General features: G+C 42.1%; 1 protein-coding gene across 2 annotated transcripts in view; it reads left to right on the forward strand.

Moving 5' to 3' along the window:
- MTHFD1 (methylenetetrahydrofolate dehydrogenase, cyclohydrolase and formyltetrahydrofolate synthetase 1) overlaps positions 1-18,712 on the forward strand; it is a 55,257-nt gene extending 36,545 nt beyond the window's left edge. Inside the window, exons 17-28 of one of the 2 annotated variants that reach the window (XM_081049320.1) lie at positions 60-136; positions 757-897; positions 2,136-2,204; positions 2,474-2,585; positions 2,693-2,832; positions 4,935-4,976; positions 7,488-7,588; positions 8,387-8,564; positions 10,864-10,971; positions 11,519-11,671; positions 15,626-15,719; positions 17,082-18,712. In XM_081049320.1, coding sequence (XP_080905446.1) covers positions 60-136; positions 757-897; positions 2,136-2,204; positions 2,474-2,585; positions 2,693-2,832; positions 4,935-4,976; positions 7,488-7,588; positions 8,387-8,564; positions 10,864-10,971; positions 11,519-11,671; positions 15,626-15,715 — 1,211 coding nt within the window. In that variant the 3' untranslated portion in view covers positions 15,716-15,719; positions 17,082-18,712. Of the gene's footprint in view, positions 1-59; positions 137-756; positions 898-2,135; positions 2,205-2,473; positions 2,586-2,692; positions 2,833-4,934; positions 4,977-7,487; positions 7,589-8,386; positions 8,565-10,863; positions 10,972-11,518; positions 11,672-15,625; positions 15,734-17,081 lie in introns of both variants that reach the window. The other variant, XM_081049321.1, reaches the window with a different exon arrangement.
- Positions 18,713-19,487: the final 775 nt, after the last annotated feature.

The raw sequence follows: 19,487 nt of genomic DNA on the forward strand, positions 1-19,487 counted from the left end.
GTTCCTTTAACTTTATGGTCCTTTTACTAAACATTGCTCTGTATCTTCCCTTTCTGTAGTGTTGGATACCAATGATAGATTCCTGAGGCAGATCACAATTGGACAGTCTCCAACGGAGAAAGGGTACACACGGACGGTAACTATTTATTCCTAAGTAAATTAGTTCAGACTAACCAGATCCTTGCTCCTTCCGTCCTCCTCCATCCCCTCCCATCCGATAGATACTGCCAGGTGTTATTCTGCCTTCTCCCTATTAAAATGGAAGTGAGTAGGTGTGGTATTAAGCACTCCTGACAGCTTTTGCAGTAAATCCCATGTGTCACCTATGTGTTTCTCCCTCCAGCATTTTTTCCTGGAGGTGGAGAGCCCCAAATGAATATCCTTGCACACAAATTGATTAAAATTGCTTCTCGTTGAGGCTATTTTACAGTCTGTTTCTTCGGTGTAAGAGCTTCTGTGTTGTTCCCACTGTATGTCAGGGAAACCATAACTTCAGGATTACAACCTGCCTTCACGGGGATTATTGGTCCTACTAGAACATTTATTTTAAAAAATTGACTACTCGAGGTCTTGGAATAGTTAATTATAAATTTTGTTATTGGAGGATTATTTTCATTAAGTTCTTTGTGTACTATTCTGTTATTCTATCCATTTAAGCTAATCGTTTAAGCTGAGAATTCAAATGAGGATTGCTTTTGCAATTCATCCTTCTGGTTTAATGAAGTTTTCCCTATTGTGTCTTTTTCCTTCCAACAGGCCCAGTTTGATATCTCTGTGGCCAGTGAAATCATGGCGGTCCTGGCTCTCACGAGTTCCCTAGAAGACATGAGAGAGAGACTGAGCAAAATGGTGGTGGCGTCCAGCAAGAAAGGGGAGCCCATCAGTGCCGAAGATCTGGTGGGTACCCTGGCGCTCCAGGCTTGGTGATGTCCATTGTCCATTGGTGTCCATTGTCCTAGCTTCTCTCGGCAGTTACCGATGACAAAAGTTAGGCTGCATTTAACCAATAAATTCAATAAGCTTTTGCTGCCTACAGATAATTATGAAATTTACAAAAAGTATTTCATAGTATAATAATAGGTAGTATACTCCAGTAATAGACCACAGGTTTCAGGTGATTTGAGCAACATCTTCAACCTGTGAGTATTCTCAAAAGTCGATGTATGACCTCAATTGGCAGACGACATCAAGAGTCCGAGTGAGGCCCTTGGTAGCTAGGCTTGGAGTCACACCCTGGCTTCTCCCTAGGAGGCCTCCCTGCACAGAGGCCTCTTGTCACGAAGTTGTTGGCCACCCTATCCACGCTGATAACCACATTGGGAATAACGCATTATCCAGTTATCTGATGGTCCTACTAGGCTTGTTCTCCACTTCAAGGTTATTTCTGAACTGTCTGCATGATAATATGAGGTTTGCAATGAGATAACCTTACAGATTAATTTTTTAGAAGCCTGTTTGTGTTGATATACACCAAAATGATTGGCCTGTGACTAAGTGATATGTCAGATGAATTCAGAATAGAGGGAAATGTTAATACCCTGTTTTCACAGTTAATATGCGTCAGGAAGAAAATTGTTTTAAAATTTTACAGGAACTAGAAATTCATTAAAACTGAAAATAAATGGAATCCCTAATTTTACCAATTTGTTCAGCTACGGTTAGATGGCTTAGAAGAGGGACCTGATATTTAAGAGTTGGTATTGAACTTCTGGGTATACTTGCAGTTTCAGCTTTGGGAAACTCATTGAATTTTTGTTTATAGTCATTTCTGTTCAGACACCAAAGTTACAAATAATTCATTACTCAAGGAACTAGTATTTCCATGCTATAAACCAATTTAAAATGGATTCCCCTCGTTCATCAGCAACAGCTCAATTAAGATGCTTATTTCCAGAATTGCATGTTTTTCCAAAAATTATATGTGAATTTCATTTTCATTCTGTCTTCTTCTGCTTAAAATAACTAGTTACTTCACAGTATATCCAGAAAAACATAAAAAAATGGGTGGTCTAGTTTTGGTGACAGTACTAATTGGTCCAAGATGGCTAAAAAAGGAAGACCTAAGAATGTTGAATTTTGGTTTTAAAAAGTGGGTTTGCCGGTAGGAATCGATGCTTCATGCCGTTGTTTTGTAGGGAGTGAGTGGTGCGTTGACGGTGCTTATGAAGGATGCGATCAAGCCCAATCTCATGCAGACGTTAGAGGTGAGCATAGTGAACCCTGCCTTCCTGAATTGCTTTTCTGTGTTCACACTTTGCTTGTCACAGACCTTCTCTACCTGCTTATCTTATCTTCACACTCTTTCTCACAGTTGTGATTGGGACATTACTGACATATAAAACAGACAGCTTCGTACTTAACTTTTGGGAAGTCTTTTTCTTTTGGAGTTCACCTGACGTTCCCTCCCTTGACTGTGCAATTCTATTTTGAAGCAGTTTGGGCAGCTTCGCTCAGGCCATCTTGATTTCCACAGGGCACTCCAGTATTCGTTCATGCTGGACCCTTTGCCAACATCGCACATGGGAATTCCTCTATCATTGCGGACCGGATTGCACTCAAGCTTGTTGGCCCTGAAGGGTTTGTAGGTGAGTATTTTTGCAAGATCAGTAAATAGATGGAGTTGTTTTGTTTTGTTTTATGATCAAGGATGTTGGGATGGCATTCTTACAGTTGCTCTTGTCCTTACTTCCAGTGACTGAAGCAGGATTCGGAGCTGACATTGGAATGGAAAAGTTTTTTAACATCAAATGCCGGTATTCTGGTCTCCGCCCTCACGTGGTGGTGCTTGTTGCCACTGTCAGGGCTCTGAAAATGCACGGAGGTGGCCCCACGGTGAGGATCAATCGTTAGAAGGCTCTGATTGTCAGCAATGTTGTGAAGGCTAAGGGGAAGCTGGATGTCTTCTGCCTGTTTCATCATGAAGCTGTTCTTATCTTCATGATTAATAGTGTGTCAAAAGCAAAGGATTTTCAGACAGCTCTTAGACTGGCTGCCTTATCACTCAGAGACACGACCAGCTCTCAGCATTTTAAGAGGGCTGAAATTATCTTCATAGCCTACCTGTCAGGAAAATCTCTGGGTTTTCTCCTCCAAGGACATGTAAACTCCTCCAAGGACATGTGCTTGCTATAGCCACAAAAAACTCCTTTATTTTCAGACTGTTCTTTTAAAATCTCAGTCCCATTTCCCCTTGAAATAGTGACACTGGCAGCCAGCCAAACAAACCACGTAACTGAGTCAGAGGTCAGCCCCTCCTTGAGCAGTGCATGCTGGATGGGACCACTGACAGCCTGGAGTGGGGAGGGAGGGGGAGAATGGTGGATACGCTCAGGACTGCCTCTGGGTAATAGAAAGAGAGGTTAGGACTGGATTATGTTCAACTCCAACCTGAACTTTGTGTTTTCCGGAATCCCTGCTGGTTAGAAATTTCATTTTTTATCTATTATTTTAACACTTTTCTCCAGCGCCTGCATGTGAAAACATGGTGCTAGTTTTCAGAAATTAAAGAAGTATTAAATTCCTATCCTCCATGAGAGGGTCTTGTAACTTAAGAAATAAGACCTCCTTCACCTACAGAACAAAAATCAATGTTTCTTAGTGTATTGATCAGGGTTTTGCCTAATATGTCAATTCTCAAGCATTTTGGTCTCAGAACTTCTTTACACTCTTAAAAATTATTGAGAGCCGGAAAAAAATTTTATTTAGGTGAGTTATATCTATTGATACTTAACTATATTAGGAATTAAAACTGAGTCACATATGAGCATAGATAACATTTTTTTAAATGAAAAGTTAACTATATTTTCCAGAACAAATTTTAGGCATTGTGTATTTTTCAGATCACTTCAGTATCTGTCTGAATTGAAGACCTCTGGAGTCGCATCTTCTGCATTTGATCTGTTGTGATAGCCCATGTCACATAATCTTTGGAAAAGTCCTTTGTACACTCAGAGAGAATGAGAGTGAAAAGAGCCATAATATCTTAGAATTATTAAGGAAATAGTCTTGACCTTGTGAAGGTGAAAAGATTAGGTCCCTAGGCCTCACTATGAGAACCACTGCCATAACACACCCCAGCACACCTCTGCATTCTTATTTGTCCCCAAGGTACCACAAGCACTCCTAGCCCAGCACGTCCCTTTCTGCCAGCAGTGCAGGATGCATTCCCTTTTTCTTCCTGATCATAACCAACACTTCTCTCTCTTGCTCCACACAGACACACACACACACACACACACACACTCACCCTCACACCATTGCACTTCCTTTCCACCTGATCTCATGGTCACTGTCAATTTGTTTCTTCTTAGTCACTGTCCATTGCCCACAGCGGGGTCCCTGGAATTGGCACCTTCACCCCGTGCTCATCCCTGTGGATGCAGCACAGCCAAGCCACCAGGTACCTCCATCACAGTGAACCTACTGCTTAAGTACCTTGACACCTTTAAATAGGCTGTGACAGAGGAAGAGAATCCCTGTGTGCCACTTCCTGTTTGTGTTGCTCACACACCCCAGTTCAGCTCCACAAAGCCGTGGGTCGGCTCCAGACCAGCTCATGCTCTCGTTGCAGGGCTTGTCACAGACTCCATAGGCAAGGCTGACAGCTGCCTTTTTCCCTACGCTCACCTTGGCTTCTACCCCCACTGCCGTCTGCATCACTCACTGAGGTTATTGCCCCTTCCTAGAACGCATCCCTTCTTCCCACTTTCATAGGTCCTTTCTCACCTCCTTAGTTCTGCTCAAAGCTGTCATTTTTGTTCTGTGTTGTAGGGCTGGTCATGCACCCTAAATCCTTGGGGCAGGAAACGACCTTATTCTGCTGCATATCCCCCAAGCGTGCAGCTTCTGGCCTTCAGCTCATGGCAAGCACCGTTTTAAGCTAATACCTAATTGTAAATAGAAAATGCCTCTGACTTTGCTTCCTTTCCTTCCAGGTTACTGCTGGACTGCCTCTTCCCAAGGCTTACATAGAGGAGGTAACTTCAATCATTTCTAATTACTTGACCTAGAAAGCACCAGACCCTGAATCAGAGTTTCTCAACCTGGCTCATTTGGAAATAAGTCGGGGTATCACTCTGACCCAGGGTTGGTTCTGGGTGCAGGAGATGCCAAAAAGTCTGCAGTGTGCTGAAGAATTGAATTAAATAGAGAAGAAGTGCCTCATACAACAGAATTGCCCACATAGGATGTCAGTAAAACCACTGCCCTAGATGAATGGTTCTCAACTGGGAGCGACTTTGCCCCCAGGGGTCATTTAACAAGGTCTAGAGACATTTTTGATTGTTATAACTGGCCTTTGGTGGGTGGGGCTAGGATGCTTCTAAACATCCTACAGTGCACAGGCCACCCCCACCTACAAGGAATTATTTGGCCCAAAGTGTCAGTAGTTCTGAGGTGAGAAACCCTGCACTGGACTAATGGAAGTTTCTGTGTCTTCCCTCTATTGACTGGTTGATTTCCAAATGCCATTCAAGTCAGAAGCAATATAGGGAGCTTTTTTGAAATGTCTTTTCCTCTGCAGATTTAAATCCACATTAAAGGGCCAAGATACAGTCAGCATCCTAATTATTTTTCTAGGCAAAGTTTCCATATGCTGATTTGGTTTATAGCATCAAGCAGGAGCTCAAAGAATTGTGAGCTTGAACCTTTCATACGTATATTATTTACCATCAAAGAATCGACTCGAGTCAGTTTGGGGTGGTTATATGAGAGATAGGCACTCCTGTGAGAGGGTACGGTCAGCTGCAATCACTAGTTCCATTTTTCTGCCTTTTGGGAAGCTTTTAAATTATCAAGCAATACAGGGTCACTGTTCAGGCCCCAAATGAAGTATTTCAGAAGCAGTTAGGAAAGAATTGTGGGTGCCTTGAGTCTGCCTGTCTTCTGAGTTCTGATTTGCCTTTTATGGTCATTTGTCTGATTCACGCGTAGGAGGGGAATTCACAGTTCTGGCCCTCCTGCCACCCCACAGCCTTTCCTGTGTCTAATTAACATGACGGCCCCTAACTGGCCCAGCTGGTGTCTTCAGCTAAGAAATTCTACTTACTTAAAACTGTTCTCAATCAGTCTTACAAATTAATTGGTCTTCATGTGACTAGAGGTAAAGAAATAGCAGTGCTCTTTAGAATATCAAATAAATCCTAATCTCTGTTTTCAGTTATTAAAGGAAAAAAGCATAAATCATGTCTATAATGACCTCAGATTTTCTACCTTTAGCTTACCCCTTTTTCTGCTGTCTCATGGAATCAACAAACCAAGAGCTTTTACTGCTGGTTTTGCTCTTGATCCAGTCATATATTTTATATCTGACTATTTTATTTTTATTTGTAAAACATTTAATGTATTTTTAAGCTTATAATAATAACGTGCCCTTTGTTTAAAAATTAAACAATATACGAATATAATTATAATTTGAGTCTTAACAGTTTGATGCATATTTCTCAATATTTAAAAAAATTTCATGAACATACACATGTGTTCTTGTATTTGTCCAAAAATGGAATTAATTAAGCTCTCCATAGTTTTGCAACTTTGTACATCTTTGACAGGTTGCATGTAATACAGATTCTCACTTTTCATCACATCTCCATGATACATATTGAGTATTTATATATCATAAATCACTGGCCCAGTCTCCTATTGAAGGTTTGTGTTATTTACAGTTTTTCAATGCTGCCAGTAGTGCTTCAGTAAACATACTTAAAAGTACGTTTTCTTAACTGCTTTCCCTTAAATTTCATAGTATTTGGTTTTTAAAGATTGCACTTGTTTTCTGTTGTCCCCTGTGAAGATTCGTGGTTGAGTTCACTAAAACCTTTGAAAGCATCACTGAAAGAACTGGCTCTGGGTGGTGAACACACAATGTAATACATAGATGATGTATTATGGAATTGTACACCTGAAACCTGTGTAACTCCTAGCCATTGTCACCCCAATAAACTTTAATTTAGAAAAGAAAGAAAGAATCACTGATTACTTCATGTTTTCTGACAGTACTATGGTAGCTAGATAATGAATGCTGGGCACTGTGCTAGGCTCTGTCTTCAGATGGAAAGGTCTGGGCAGCGCTGAGTAAAGTTAGTTGTACCAGTGTACCATATGAGTACGTACAAATCTATTAAACACAGGATTTGTAAATATAATTTAGTTAAGGGTAGTCTGAGTCCCTTTAAACAGCAAATATGCTATTGAGACATGATGCGATGACAGCAACTGTCCCAGCTCTCACGTTCTCAGGACAGCCAGGACACAAGCAGAGCTCCACTCCAGTGTTACGTGAAGGCTGGCACAGTGTTAGAGGCTCCACAGCGCGCACTCACCGCGGTGTGAGAAATGCGTCAGTGCGTCGGCTCTGTCAGCTTGTCCTGACAGTCAGTGGCTGCTGGCTCAAGGAGACAGGTTCCTTTTGAGAGCAACCTGTGACTGTTTTTACCTCTGCTCTCTCGGACCTCACGGAGAGACCAATACTTTCACTGTTGTTTTTGTAGAACCTGGAACTGGTTGAAAGAGGCTTCAGTAACTTGAAGAAACAAATTGAAAATGCCAGAATGTTTGGAGTTCCAGTAGTAGTGGCCGTGAATGCATTCAAGTAAGTACAAAGCGTCATAGTCAAGGGGGACTGTGGAACATGGTCAGGAAACATCTCCCAGAGGCTTTAGCTTTATTTTGATTCAGTTAACCGCTGTGGGTTAGTGTCTGCTTTAGGAGCCATTACTGAGAGCCTGCAATGTGACAGGGGCCGCGTGTGTCACAGTGAGCTCATCACCTCACCCACTGAGGGTCCTGGGTCAGATTTGGCTCCTGTGGGTCCCCTTGTTCTCCACCAGGTGGAGTGGGTAACACAGAGTTCTGAAGTTAAAAGGTCATAGCCCTGCAGAGGTCTGTGATTTCACTGGGTCTGGTAGGCTGTCGTCTTGACATACTGATCGGGAAGTGTTCCTGCAGGGGGTTTGTGGGTTTTTTAGGTATTCTGAAGCTGGTTGGTCGCGTTATAATGGCCTGACCACAGCAGAATGAGAAGCAAAATTTTTTTAAAGTGAATGGATTTCTATTATGTGCCTGCAATGTTCTAAGTACTTTGCCTTTATTTACCATCTAAGCCTCATAACATCCCAATAAAATAAGTGCTACGATTATTCCCATTTTCACCCAATGGGGTTATTCCCATTTTTACCCAAATGGAAATCAAGGCACATAAAGCTTAAGTAACTGGCCAAAAGTCACCTAGCTATAAATTGTGGAGCTGGTATTCAAATCCAAGGAGTGTTACTTGATTAGTGTCCATTTATTAGCAGGTAATTTACATGGGTTTTAATGGCAAAAGCAAGACAGATTCTGTCCTCTCCAGCCATGATCAGTGCTTTAACATGAAGAACTGCCTTTACAGGACGGATACGGAGGCCGAGCTAGAGCTCATCAGCCGCCTTGCCAAAGAACATGGGGCTTTGGACGCCGTGAAGTGCACTCACTGGGCAGAAGGAGGCAGGGGTGCCTTAGCCCTGGCTCAGGCCGTCCAGAGAGCAGCTCAGGCACCTAGCAGCTTCCAGCTCCTCTATGACCTCAAGGTGGGTTGCTTGCTCTATGCAGAAAGCCAGATAGCACAATGAGGTTTCTGTGTGGCTGCCTCTGTTTAGAGCCCGTGTTTAGCAGATTCAACCCTGTGGGTTTGATTCCCAGGTAGGTGAGTTATGACCACAGCCTGGACCCTCAACTCCAAACAGCTTTCTTACTAACACGTGTTACTGCCTACTTAACAGGAGGGGGTACAGGCAAGAATGGCCCAGGAGGCTGGCTCACATCCTTACTTTTGGAAAGGCTCACAGTATAATCTCTTTGCTGGCGGGAGAAAGGGTTATATATAGAACTGAAAGTGTAATTCACTACAGCTTTAAACCACGGCACCAACCATATTATGGCTAACGGGTAAGGGGCTGCATCCAGCTCAGAAAAGTTTTCTGACCACTTCCCCGTAATAGGGGAAAGCAGTGTGCTCTAAAGCTGGCTTTGTGGTACAGGGCTGCCTTGACTTCATGGAAGCCCTCACATGCAAAACCAAAGCACTCCTGCTGGCTGCCGCATGCTGTCCACCATGGAATAAACCGTACAGCGTCTGACCCAAGCAGAAGCACTGCTTACCTTGTACAGTAAAGTTAGTTCAGAGAAAGATTGTTCATATCCAGGGGTGTATTTTGTTTTCCTTTCTTTGTTCATGTACTTCAGGATGGGATTGGACATTAAATAGGATGCCCATCACTGGAAATGGCATTAAGGACATGGGATGACATGGGAGCTAATTCTGCTTGTATTCTCTAGGCTGGTTCTTGGCTTGGTTTTGAAGAGATAGTCATAGGCTTTCAAAAATAGCTATTAAAAAGGTAGAAGGAAGAAACTAAGAAACACTGCTACTCTTGGATTAACATTTTTCTGTATCTCTCAGCCCCTTGCAGATATATTGACAGTTAATTAACACGCTCCTATCAACATGGACATTTTCCTGTTGAGCTTTAGTGTTAACGGACTGTTTTGAAAATCTGTTCAACCAATCATCTTTTTAGGAAATGCCATAAACACAAATTGGCACACAAATACAAAGCATGGATAAGCACCCTCTCTAAGCCCCCCACCAGAGCGCCTACTGTTAGGAACCCAGGTTCTTGAAAGCAAGCAGGAGACCAGGAAGAAGTGGGGTAATGAGGCCTTTTAACCCATTTCTACTTGGAACTTTGCTCTAACAGGAGGTTGCCACTTTTTGTCTTATTGGGCATCAGCTGGTCTTAAATCACCCCTCAGCAAAGTGCTTTTGTTTCAGAAGTTCTGAATGTGGCTTGGCATTTACAGAGCCCAATTGTAAGATGCGTATTTAAAAGTCAGCTCTGTTGTATCTCATAAGCTGTAATTGAATGGTCACTTTATTTATATCCATTATGCATGCAGAGCCCTTTCATAAATGATCACTGAAAGGGAACTTTTCAATAAAAGTTCAAAAGGGAACTTTTATTTTTATAGGTAGATTATTATTCCTTTCAAAAAACAAAACTCACCCAATGTGTTCTTTTAGGCTTAGTTCCTAGAGAGTATAGAGGCAGATCTGTTGCCTAATTTCAGTAATTTGCTCATCCATGTTACCTGGGAATCCTTTTCCTTCCCATTTCCTTTAGGCAGTTGTTCCCTGTGCTGTTTGCTCTGAATCCTAGTGCCCTGGAGTAGGCTCAACAGCACTTAAGGAGCCAGGCCCCACTTCTCTGAAATCTTGCCCTGGAGGAAGCAGCCCTGTGAGGCGCTCACTGGATAGACCACTGGCCCATCCACTGTACTGTTTGCTTCAGATGCCATGGAAGGCATATCCTTTCACACCACTCCCAACGTGTGTCAATCATATAAATCACCAGGTTTTTAAAAACTTTCTAAGTCACAGCAAGTAGCAATCAATATGTTGTGTTAAAAATAGCATCTGCCTCTCATACCAACCAGGAATTGTGTGGATGGATATTGGTGGTTTTGTTTCATAAACTGTCTCCCATGTTTGCTTTGGCAGGAGATTGCTCTCCAGTCCTAGAACCTTCTTTTTTTTATTTATGAAGAAATAATTGTTCTCGGATAGTCAGCAGTATTGTTTGTGATGTACCTAGTCAGATCCTAAATGTACACACATGCATAGTAACTTTATCTCCGTGGGACCTTTTCCACTTGTAAAATCTGGGGCTTGGTATTAAAAGAAAATGTTTCTATCCCAATAAACCTCAAACTATTTGCATATCTGTGATGTCTATGGAAACATCTTCTGGCCCTTTTGGGGACTGTGTCCTGGGTAAACATCTCAGGTGTGTCCAGTCATGGTCTCCCCGTCTCTTTCCTGTCTATCAGCTCCCAATTGAGGATAAAATCAGGATCATTGCGCAGAAGATCTATGGGGCAGATGACATTGAATTGCTCCCTGAAGCTCAGCACAAAGCAGAAGTCTACACAAAGCAGGTAGATGTTTGGTTTGTTTGTTCTTTCAACTGTTTAGAAAGCAGGCCTTGGAGTCAGAATCCCAGAGTCTCCCAGCCCTGCTGTCACCCACTGCTTCACTTCTGTGAGCGGCAGCTTTTCTCCTCTGAAATACTGGCATTGGATTGGGTGGTCCAGCCCCAAGTTCTTTATCTGCCCATACGTGGTATGTGAGTGTGTGGAAAAGCCATGAGGAAATATGGAATGTCTTACTAAAATACTGAGAGCCTGTCTTCATTTGTGTCCTTTGTCTGCCCCACACTGTCATTCTTAATTGGTTATATAGATGCAAATAAAATACTCAGGTGAGGTATACAGTCGTGATTACTTTCCTCCCTCACCCAACAGATTCTTTCCCTTTTCTTGGTCTATAATAACTAAGCTGGAGGGCAGTGCGGTGGAGGTGGTTATAAAGTGAGCATAGAGGTTTCAAATAAATTGAAGGATCCACATCATCACAATGCCCAGATGTTCTTTGTTGTGGCGTCAGCTTTTCATTTGTCCTGCTCCTATTCCTTTCTTTCCCCAGGGCTTTGGGAATCTGCCCATCTGCATGGCCAAGACACACCTGTCCTTGTCTCATAACCCAGAGCAGAAAGGTGTGCCAACAGGCTTTGTCCTGCCCATCCGTGACATCCGTGCCAGCGTGGGGGCTGGCTTCCTGTATCCCTTGGTAGGAACGGTAAGTGCGTGCTAGAGGCAGAGAGGGGTGCTGGTTCTTCTGTGCTCTTCGTCTTAAATTGGTTGCTGAAGCCATTAAGCAGACGCCAAATGAGCAGAGTTCATTGCTGAGGAGCAAGTTGGAGTCAGGCCTGATACGATTAATCCTCTTACTGCAGACCATCTTAGTGTCAGTTCAAGGATGATGCCATGACTACTTGTGCTGAATAACAATTCTGTTCCAGTGACAGTATGACCTTGACTGGAGCTGGGGTGGGCCTAGTGGATAGGCTGTGCTTATATATAATCACAACTGACATTTATTGGGCGCCTTTCACAGATTAACTCGATCCTCCCGACAGCCCTGTGAGGTAGGGACACGGGCTCTGCACCTCCTGGGTCTTCCTAAGAGGCCTAGAGCTTATGCCTGAAATTCAGGGAATTCGGTGTTTTCTTCCCCACTTAAAATGCAAATGAACCCTGTAGATGTGAAAGGTGAGGTTGCTTATTTTTTTTTCTTTTTTATTAAATTTATTGGGGTGACAATTGTTAGTAAATTTACATAGATTTCAGGTGTACAATTCTGTATTACATCGTCTATAAATCCCATTGTGTGTTCACCACCCAGAGTCAGTTCTCCTTCCGTCACCATATATTTGATCCCCTTTACCCTCATCACCCACCCCCCACCCCCTTACCCTCTGGTAACCACTAAATTATTGTCTGTGTCTATGAGTTTTTCTCATTTGTTTGTCTTGTTCTTTTTGGTTTATATACCACATATCAGTGAAATCATAGGGTTCTCTGCTTTGTCTATCTGACTTATTTCACTTAGCATTATACTCTCAAGATCCATCCATGTTGTCACAAATGCTCCTATATCATCTTTCCTTAACGCGGAATAGTATTCCATCGTGTATATATACCACAACTTCTTTATCCATTCATCTATTGAAGGACATTTTGGTTGTTTCCATGTCTTGGCCACCGTAAACAAAGCTGCAATGAACATTGGAGTACATGTGTCTCTATAGAGAAATGCTTTCAGATTTTTTGGGTAGATACCCAGGAGAGGGATTGCTGGGTCATATGGTAATTCTATTCGTAATTTCTTGAGAAACCTCCACACTGCCTTCCATAACGGCTGCACCAGTCTGCATTCCCTCCAACAGTGTATGAGGGTACCTTTTTCTCCACAGCCTCTCCAACACTTGTTACTATTTGTCTTATTGATGAAAGCCATTCTGACTGGGGTGAGGTGATATCTCATTGTGGTTTTCATTTGCATTTCTCTGATGATTAGCGATGTTGAGCATTTTTTCATATGTCTATTTGCCTCTTTGGAGAAATGTCTCTTCAGGTCCTCTGTCCATTTTTCAATTGGGTTGTTTGTTTTTTTGTTGTTGAGTTTCATGAGTTCCTTGTATATTTTGGATATTAGCCCCTTATCAGAGGCACTGTTTGCAAAAATCTTCTCCCATTCAGTTGGTTGCCTCTTTATTTTGTCAATAGTTTCTTTTGCTGTGCAGAAGCTTTTCAGTTTCATATAATCCCATTCGTTTATTTTAGTTTTTACTTCCATTGCCTTTGGAGTCAAATTCATAAAATGCTCTTTGAACCCAAGGTCAGTGGGCTCTCAACCACGAGGTTGCTTATTTACACTTCAAGATGAATTCTCAAATGCCTTCTTACCTTACGGGTTTTATGCATATGAAAGGAGGAAAATTGCTTATAGGGAGGTAGAGGAGTGCTTAAGGACATAATTGCAGTTTGGACAAACTTTGTCTCTGGATTAACACTGATCCTGTGCCCGGCTTTCCCCCTTAGATCCACCTGTATCCTGTATCTGTAGGTTGTACTTAACCTGCAGTACAGGACTGAAACATTAAACTAAGCCAATAGATAATGAAAAAGAAACCAATAGGTCTCCTTTTGGAGCTATATTATTCTTTCAATGTAGTAAGAAAGTGTTTAGGAGGTGGCGTTATAGAGTCAAGAGTATGTAACATTAAAGCCAAATCCTGTTTTCACCTCTGCTGATTTTGGGCAAGTTATTAAAGATGTGACCCCTGCTTCTCAGCTCTCAGTGTGTAGCCATGTCGTCGCATGAGGGGGGTCAGACGAGCACCTGCAAACCAGTGCCCCTCAGCCACTCCAGAGAGCAGGAGGGGAGCTTTGTCATGATGCTCATCAGTCCTTGGCATTTGTAGAAATTCCCTTTTAATAGGAATGTTAAGCCTTTTACCCAGCACCTTGAATATTGCAGAAACGTGTTCTTTTTGGAGAAATTGTCAGTAGCTGCTAACTAAAAGAGCAGTAGCTGTAGCCTGTATTGTCACTTTTGAAGTCTGCGGTGCCTTAGGGGTGACGCTAGCAATGGAAACAAAACTGAAAGTGGTCAGGCCAATGAGCGTTTGCCTGTAGTTCAGAGAGAAACACAGCCTGCCCAGCTCAAGACTCTGTCATCTAGAACAAACTCGCGCCGTAGAAGCCACCTTGGATGAAGACATTTCCTCATATAACCTAGATAGCCTAACAATTGCTATTCTTAACGCTTCCTAATTACTGTTCAGGCCGGAATAGGACTCAGATGATTTGAGTATTTTATGTATTAATTTAAGGTGTGGTGGCTTCTTTTTGGACTTTTATATTTAAGTTCATGTGTATATGTACATTTAAAATTTTATCTGATTATCAATATGACCATTGTTTAAGAGAAAAAAAATCCTCTTTGGGAAAGAGTGAAAATGCTGAAAATCCTCATCACTTTTTTGGGGACCGTCTTTCCGATTTTCTGCCAACGTGCTCACGCATGTCTACGTCAATGGGCATTTGTCTTTATAATGTCATCTTCAGGCTTTTCTACTAGGTGTGAGGACCCATCCCTTCCTTTCCCCACATGCAGCAGTTGCTTATCTCTTTCAGAATTTGAGAATAGAGACCAATACACTATCTTCTGGGGAGTATTGATTGGCACTCACACGTCAGACTTAAGTTTTCTAAAGTGTAGGTGTTTTGGGTTACAGAAGGTGACTCATCCTTTTCTATGACATTTTTATAGTTAAGTTGTAGAAGTTCAGCTTAAACTCTTTTCTCGTCTGGATCTGACTTGGAACTTGTGTGTATGCATTATACAGGACATTGTCACAGACAAAAATATACTGAGTTTTCACTTACAAGCCTTATGAATTTGCATCTAAATAGATAGCTGTCAAAGCCAAGTCCCTAGAAAAGAAGCAAGAGCAAACATAATCCATAAGCATTACAAGTTCAGGTTTAGAAGGCCAAATGGGCGCAGAAAGCATAGTGATTGTAAAACCATCTAGATTATGTACAGGAAAGTCTTGGCCCAAGTTAAAGGATCCTAATTCCTAATGTTATGTTGCTGAAGCAAAAATAAAATGGGCATCTCTGCAAGACTCACGAAAACAAAATTAAAAAGCAGACAAGCCCTGCACCTCCTTTTGGTCCTGTGAAGTGAAGGCTGAGGAGGTGAGTGAGGGACTCCCCGGCCTTCCCAGCACCTGCCCTGGAGGATGAAGGAGAAGCACGCCCTGCTGCTTCTTGTTGCGGCCGCCGATATGGAAGACGACAGTGAAGCCTGGCACTTGATTTGCCAAGGACATGAAAGTCTCTCTTGGAGGTTATAATAGGATCAATGACTTGATGGTTTCTTCTTTGTTTTTTAAATAATTTTTTAAAAATTTACTTTTAGTGACAGTTGACATATAATATTACGTGAGTTTCAGGTGTACAGCATAGTGATGCGACATGTATATACCTTACTAAGTGATCACCACAGTAAGTCTAGTGACCATCTACGGACTTGATTTTTAATGTGGAACAAGAAGAGTGCCACGTTATGGACAACTACAACATAATATTCTATCTTTGTGCCTTGAGCTTTCTATCTGAGGGGAAAGTGGAGAAAAAGATCACTCTAAGTTTATTTTTAATTCTATTTCACATCTCCTAGATGAGCACAATGCCTGGACTCCCTACCCGGCCCTGTTTCTATGATATTGATTTGGACCCTAAAACCGAACAGGTGAATGGGCTGTTCTAAACAAGTAAGTTGTGACTGGTGAGTTTTGCTTTTTTCCTTATGAGGCACATTTATGAATTATAGGATTCCAACTAAAGCTGTGAAAATGCAAATTCTACTGTTTTCAAAACATCTCTTTCAGACATCACTGAGGGGAGAGGCAGCAGTAATGAGAGTTAGCAGTAACCAATGAATGATGTATTTATATGTCAACACAGTTGGCGGAAGAGAGTGGCACGTCACAGGGTGACGGTATAGGGCGAAAGCCACCATCTAATGAACTGGGGGAACTGCAGTGGAGAGGTTAAGCCTGGTCTGCTGGAGCCCAGGAGGCTCTGAGTTCCGAGTCGATGGCACACGGGAGGACAGGAGCAGCTGAGGTCTATCTACTCTGAATAGACAATGAGCAGGCAGGAGCTGAAGAAATGTCCCAGAAAGTAGAAAAGAGAAGGAAACAGGACCAGGGCAGGAGTTGTTGGGTCTTAAGTGAAACCCCCCAGGTACACAGTAAATGAACCAGCCCGGGACACATCCAGTTGAACTTTCAAAAATATCAAAGATGACAATCCTAAAAATCCTTCTGCAGAGAATGGCTTGCCTATGAAAAAATGAGAATTAGACTGCACCTGTCTTATCAGCAATAAGAAGCTTTTAGACAGTGGAGGAATACCCTCTAAGTTCACAGAGAAAGATAGCTTTCTGCCTGTATTTACACCCTGCCAAACCTACCCAGATGTTCTCAGACACGTACAGGTTCCCCATCCCCACGTCTCTTCCTAGGAAGGGATTTAGCAGTGTCCTGCAGCAAAATGAGGAAGAAACCATGAAAAAGGAACGCGTGGTTTTCAGGAAACCGAATCCTGATCTGGACAGTAAGGAAGGGGAGTCCTGACAGCTGCAAGTGACCTAGAGTTACAAATCCATCATAGAACAGGAGGAGGGAGGAATTGAGAAAGAATAGAAAGAGCTAGAAAAGACAAGGGTAATAATGCAACACAAAAGTTCTCACACTTTTTAAGAAAGTAAAGGTCAAGGTGAAAGCCAACCGCAGTCATCAGCTAAGCAGCTGTAAGAATGGTTGCTTATAGCAGCAGCAACTCTGCTTACAAAGAAAAGAGACTGCTTCAAGAGGGCATGTGTGACACTGGAAATGTCACTCTGGTTCATGCCTGCTCTGGCCTGGAACAGCACTCACATACGCCATCATGTCAATGCCGTGCATTGTTTTCAAATCTCTGGACTGACAGACCCTCGGAGAGCTGGTTGTGGGAAAGCATGTGTTAACAGCTTTGACAGTGTGAGAGGATAACGGTGCACTGTGGAAGGGAAGAAGAAATATTTCAGTGCTTAGAGAAAACATGTATTTCCTGTTTCTTTTTCCTTCCAGATTGTCCATCTTAAAGAAGCTACTTTGAAGGTTTGGCCAGTATGTTCTTAGGTCTACTGTCAGGAAAGGTGGGCAAGTCGAGACCAGCCCCGGCCCCGAAGATCTTCTAAAAGAAATAGTAGGAGTTTCCCTAGAAGCCCTTCTTTGGTCTTAATCGCCATCATCATGTATAAATTAACACAAATCATGCACATGTCTATTTACTGAAATTCCACAGAATAAAAGGAAATAATTTTGCTATCTCCGTGTTTGAATATAAATTGTAGCATTAACAGACTGCTGCAATATCTCAGATATCCTGCGTAAGCCCATTTGTTGGGCAGACCCCTGAGCCTGAAGAAGCAAGTTGCAATGTGTACTGTGTAATACTGTTTTGTTTAAAGGGGAAAACGGTACGTGCTTGTGTATTTCTGGGAGGACACATGCCAGGAGAAGCAGCGTATGGAGGATGTGCCTTCTTATCATATACCTTTCTATATTGTTCCTTTTTCTTTTTTGGGGGGGAAGATTACACATGCAGGTTTTTGTCCTGAATTTCCTTGGAATTGCCATTCCTGTCACAGCTTTAGCACCATTTATTTCAAGAGTCCTCAAGGAAGGCTGGTCATACAGCACTAACTATAGCTTAGCCCTTTTTGCTCTGTTGGTTCAGCAAATATTTATTGAGCTTTTACCAAGTAATTGGGCTCTATTCCCTATAGAATGTTTTTTTTGCTCAAATGTTTTCCCTTCTCTTTTTTGTTTTCTATCTCTGTTCTTCCTCTCCCGTTTTTTCCTCCCTCACCCTCTTGTCTTCCTGCATTGGATCCTTCCAGGAGATGTTGTGTTCCCCACTGGTGTTGGCAGAGCAATATTTTTCCTGACGCCTTTTGTTATATTATTTTTAATCCCCTAGGTTCACATCAGTGTCATCATACAATCAGTTTTGCTGTCCAAAGAAATGATGGTAGTGCTAGGGGGCATATGGCAAAGGGGTCATGAGTGCAGAGCCCCAGCTCCCTCATACTTTCTTCACAATGGTGGGGGCGAGTCCTGTTCCAAAGCATTATCCGGGCCCTGTCTGCACAGAGTTCACTGTTTCTGATGTGTTGGTTTTTTTTAAATGTCCTCTAAAACCTCATCTGGAATGGGACTTGCTGGGAATTCAATTTGTAAACAAGGGAAGAAAGCAGTCTATTGTCAGACATGGTGACTTAAGATCATCTTAAAGGATTTAGGCTTCCTCATATCACCAAAAGCCATGTGGGTTTCAATCCTTAATGTCGATAGGAATAGTAGACACAATTGGTGGGAGAAGAGGTTTATAAGTCAAGGATGATAAACAAATCTCTAATACAATAAATAATGCAAATTCTTTTCACCAGGTATTGCTTGGAATAAGTACATCATCACCAATGCAAGAATTTCCTAAGTAGAAGTACACTATGCCTTCAGTAACAATTCAAATGGTACAACTTGTTTTTTCCACTTGGCAGTATATCTTAGAGATCTTACTGTAATAAGATCTGTAGTTTAAGATTTATCTTGTTTCTTACAGCTGTGTGGTATTGATACAGTCCTATAAATGGACACTTACTATTTGATAATTTTTGCCATTAAAAATGATGTAGCAGTGAATACATGTTATTCCCATAACGTGTGTCTTTGCAGCTCGTGTAGAAGCATCTATAGGACAAATTCCTAGCAGTGGAATTGCTCAAAGAGGGACATCTAGCTTCAGAATGAGAGCTGACTTTTGGTTGGAAATGTGGAGATAAATTATAATCGAACATATATAAAAATTAGGTTTATATGTCCATTTTACAGAAGGGTAAACTTGAAAATTGCACTGCTGCTGCCTGCCAGATGAACTGAAGATCGTCTGAGTCCAAAACCTCTGCTCTTTACCATCATTCTGCCTTTCAAAGCCCTTCTTAGAAGGCAGCCCTTGCCAGGTTATACAGAAATGGACATCCCATTTGTGACAAGTAGAAAGCTGTGCCCATTTCACATCCCTTCAGAAGGAAGGGGTCATAAAAGGTGGAAGAAACAGGGGTAAGAAATAAAGAGGTTAAGAAGGCTGCCAACCAGTTATTGATGACGTGGGTTTTGTGGACTTCATTCTTTAATCTGTGATAAAGAGAAGGCATGAAAAACAACAAAAAATAAAGGCTAATTGGAGACCTGAATTCAAGACCTACAGGAATATTAGTGTTTGGGGTATATATTAATATGTGTTGCCAGACAAGGTCCAGTGCCTTTATCTTGGAGCTAGGAGTCCTACCAGATCACCGGTCTCGCTGTTCCCATTCCTACCCTTTTCTGGGCTGCTAATGCCTTCCCTCCCCATACTAGTAATATTACTGACAGATTATACCTTCTTTGATCTGCACCTTGGAGGCTGTTGCCATTCACTGAAGATGTATA

The sequence above is a fragment of the Rhinolophus hipposideros genome (assembly GCF_964194185.1).
Source record: "Rhinolophus hipposideros genome assembly, chromosome: 5".
Lineage (NCBI taxonomy): Eukaryota > Metazoa > Chordata > Mammalia > Chiroptera > Rhinolophidae > Rhinolophus > Rhinolophus hipposideros.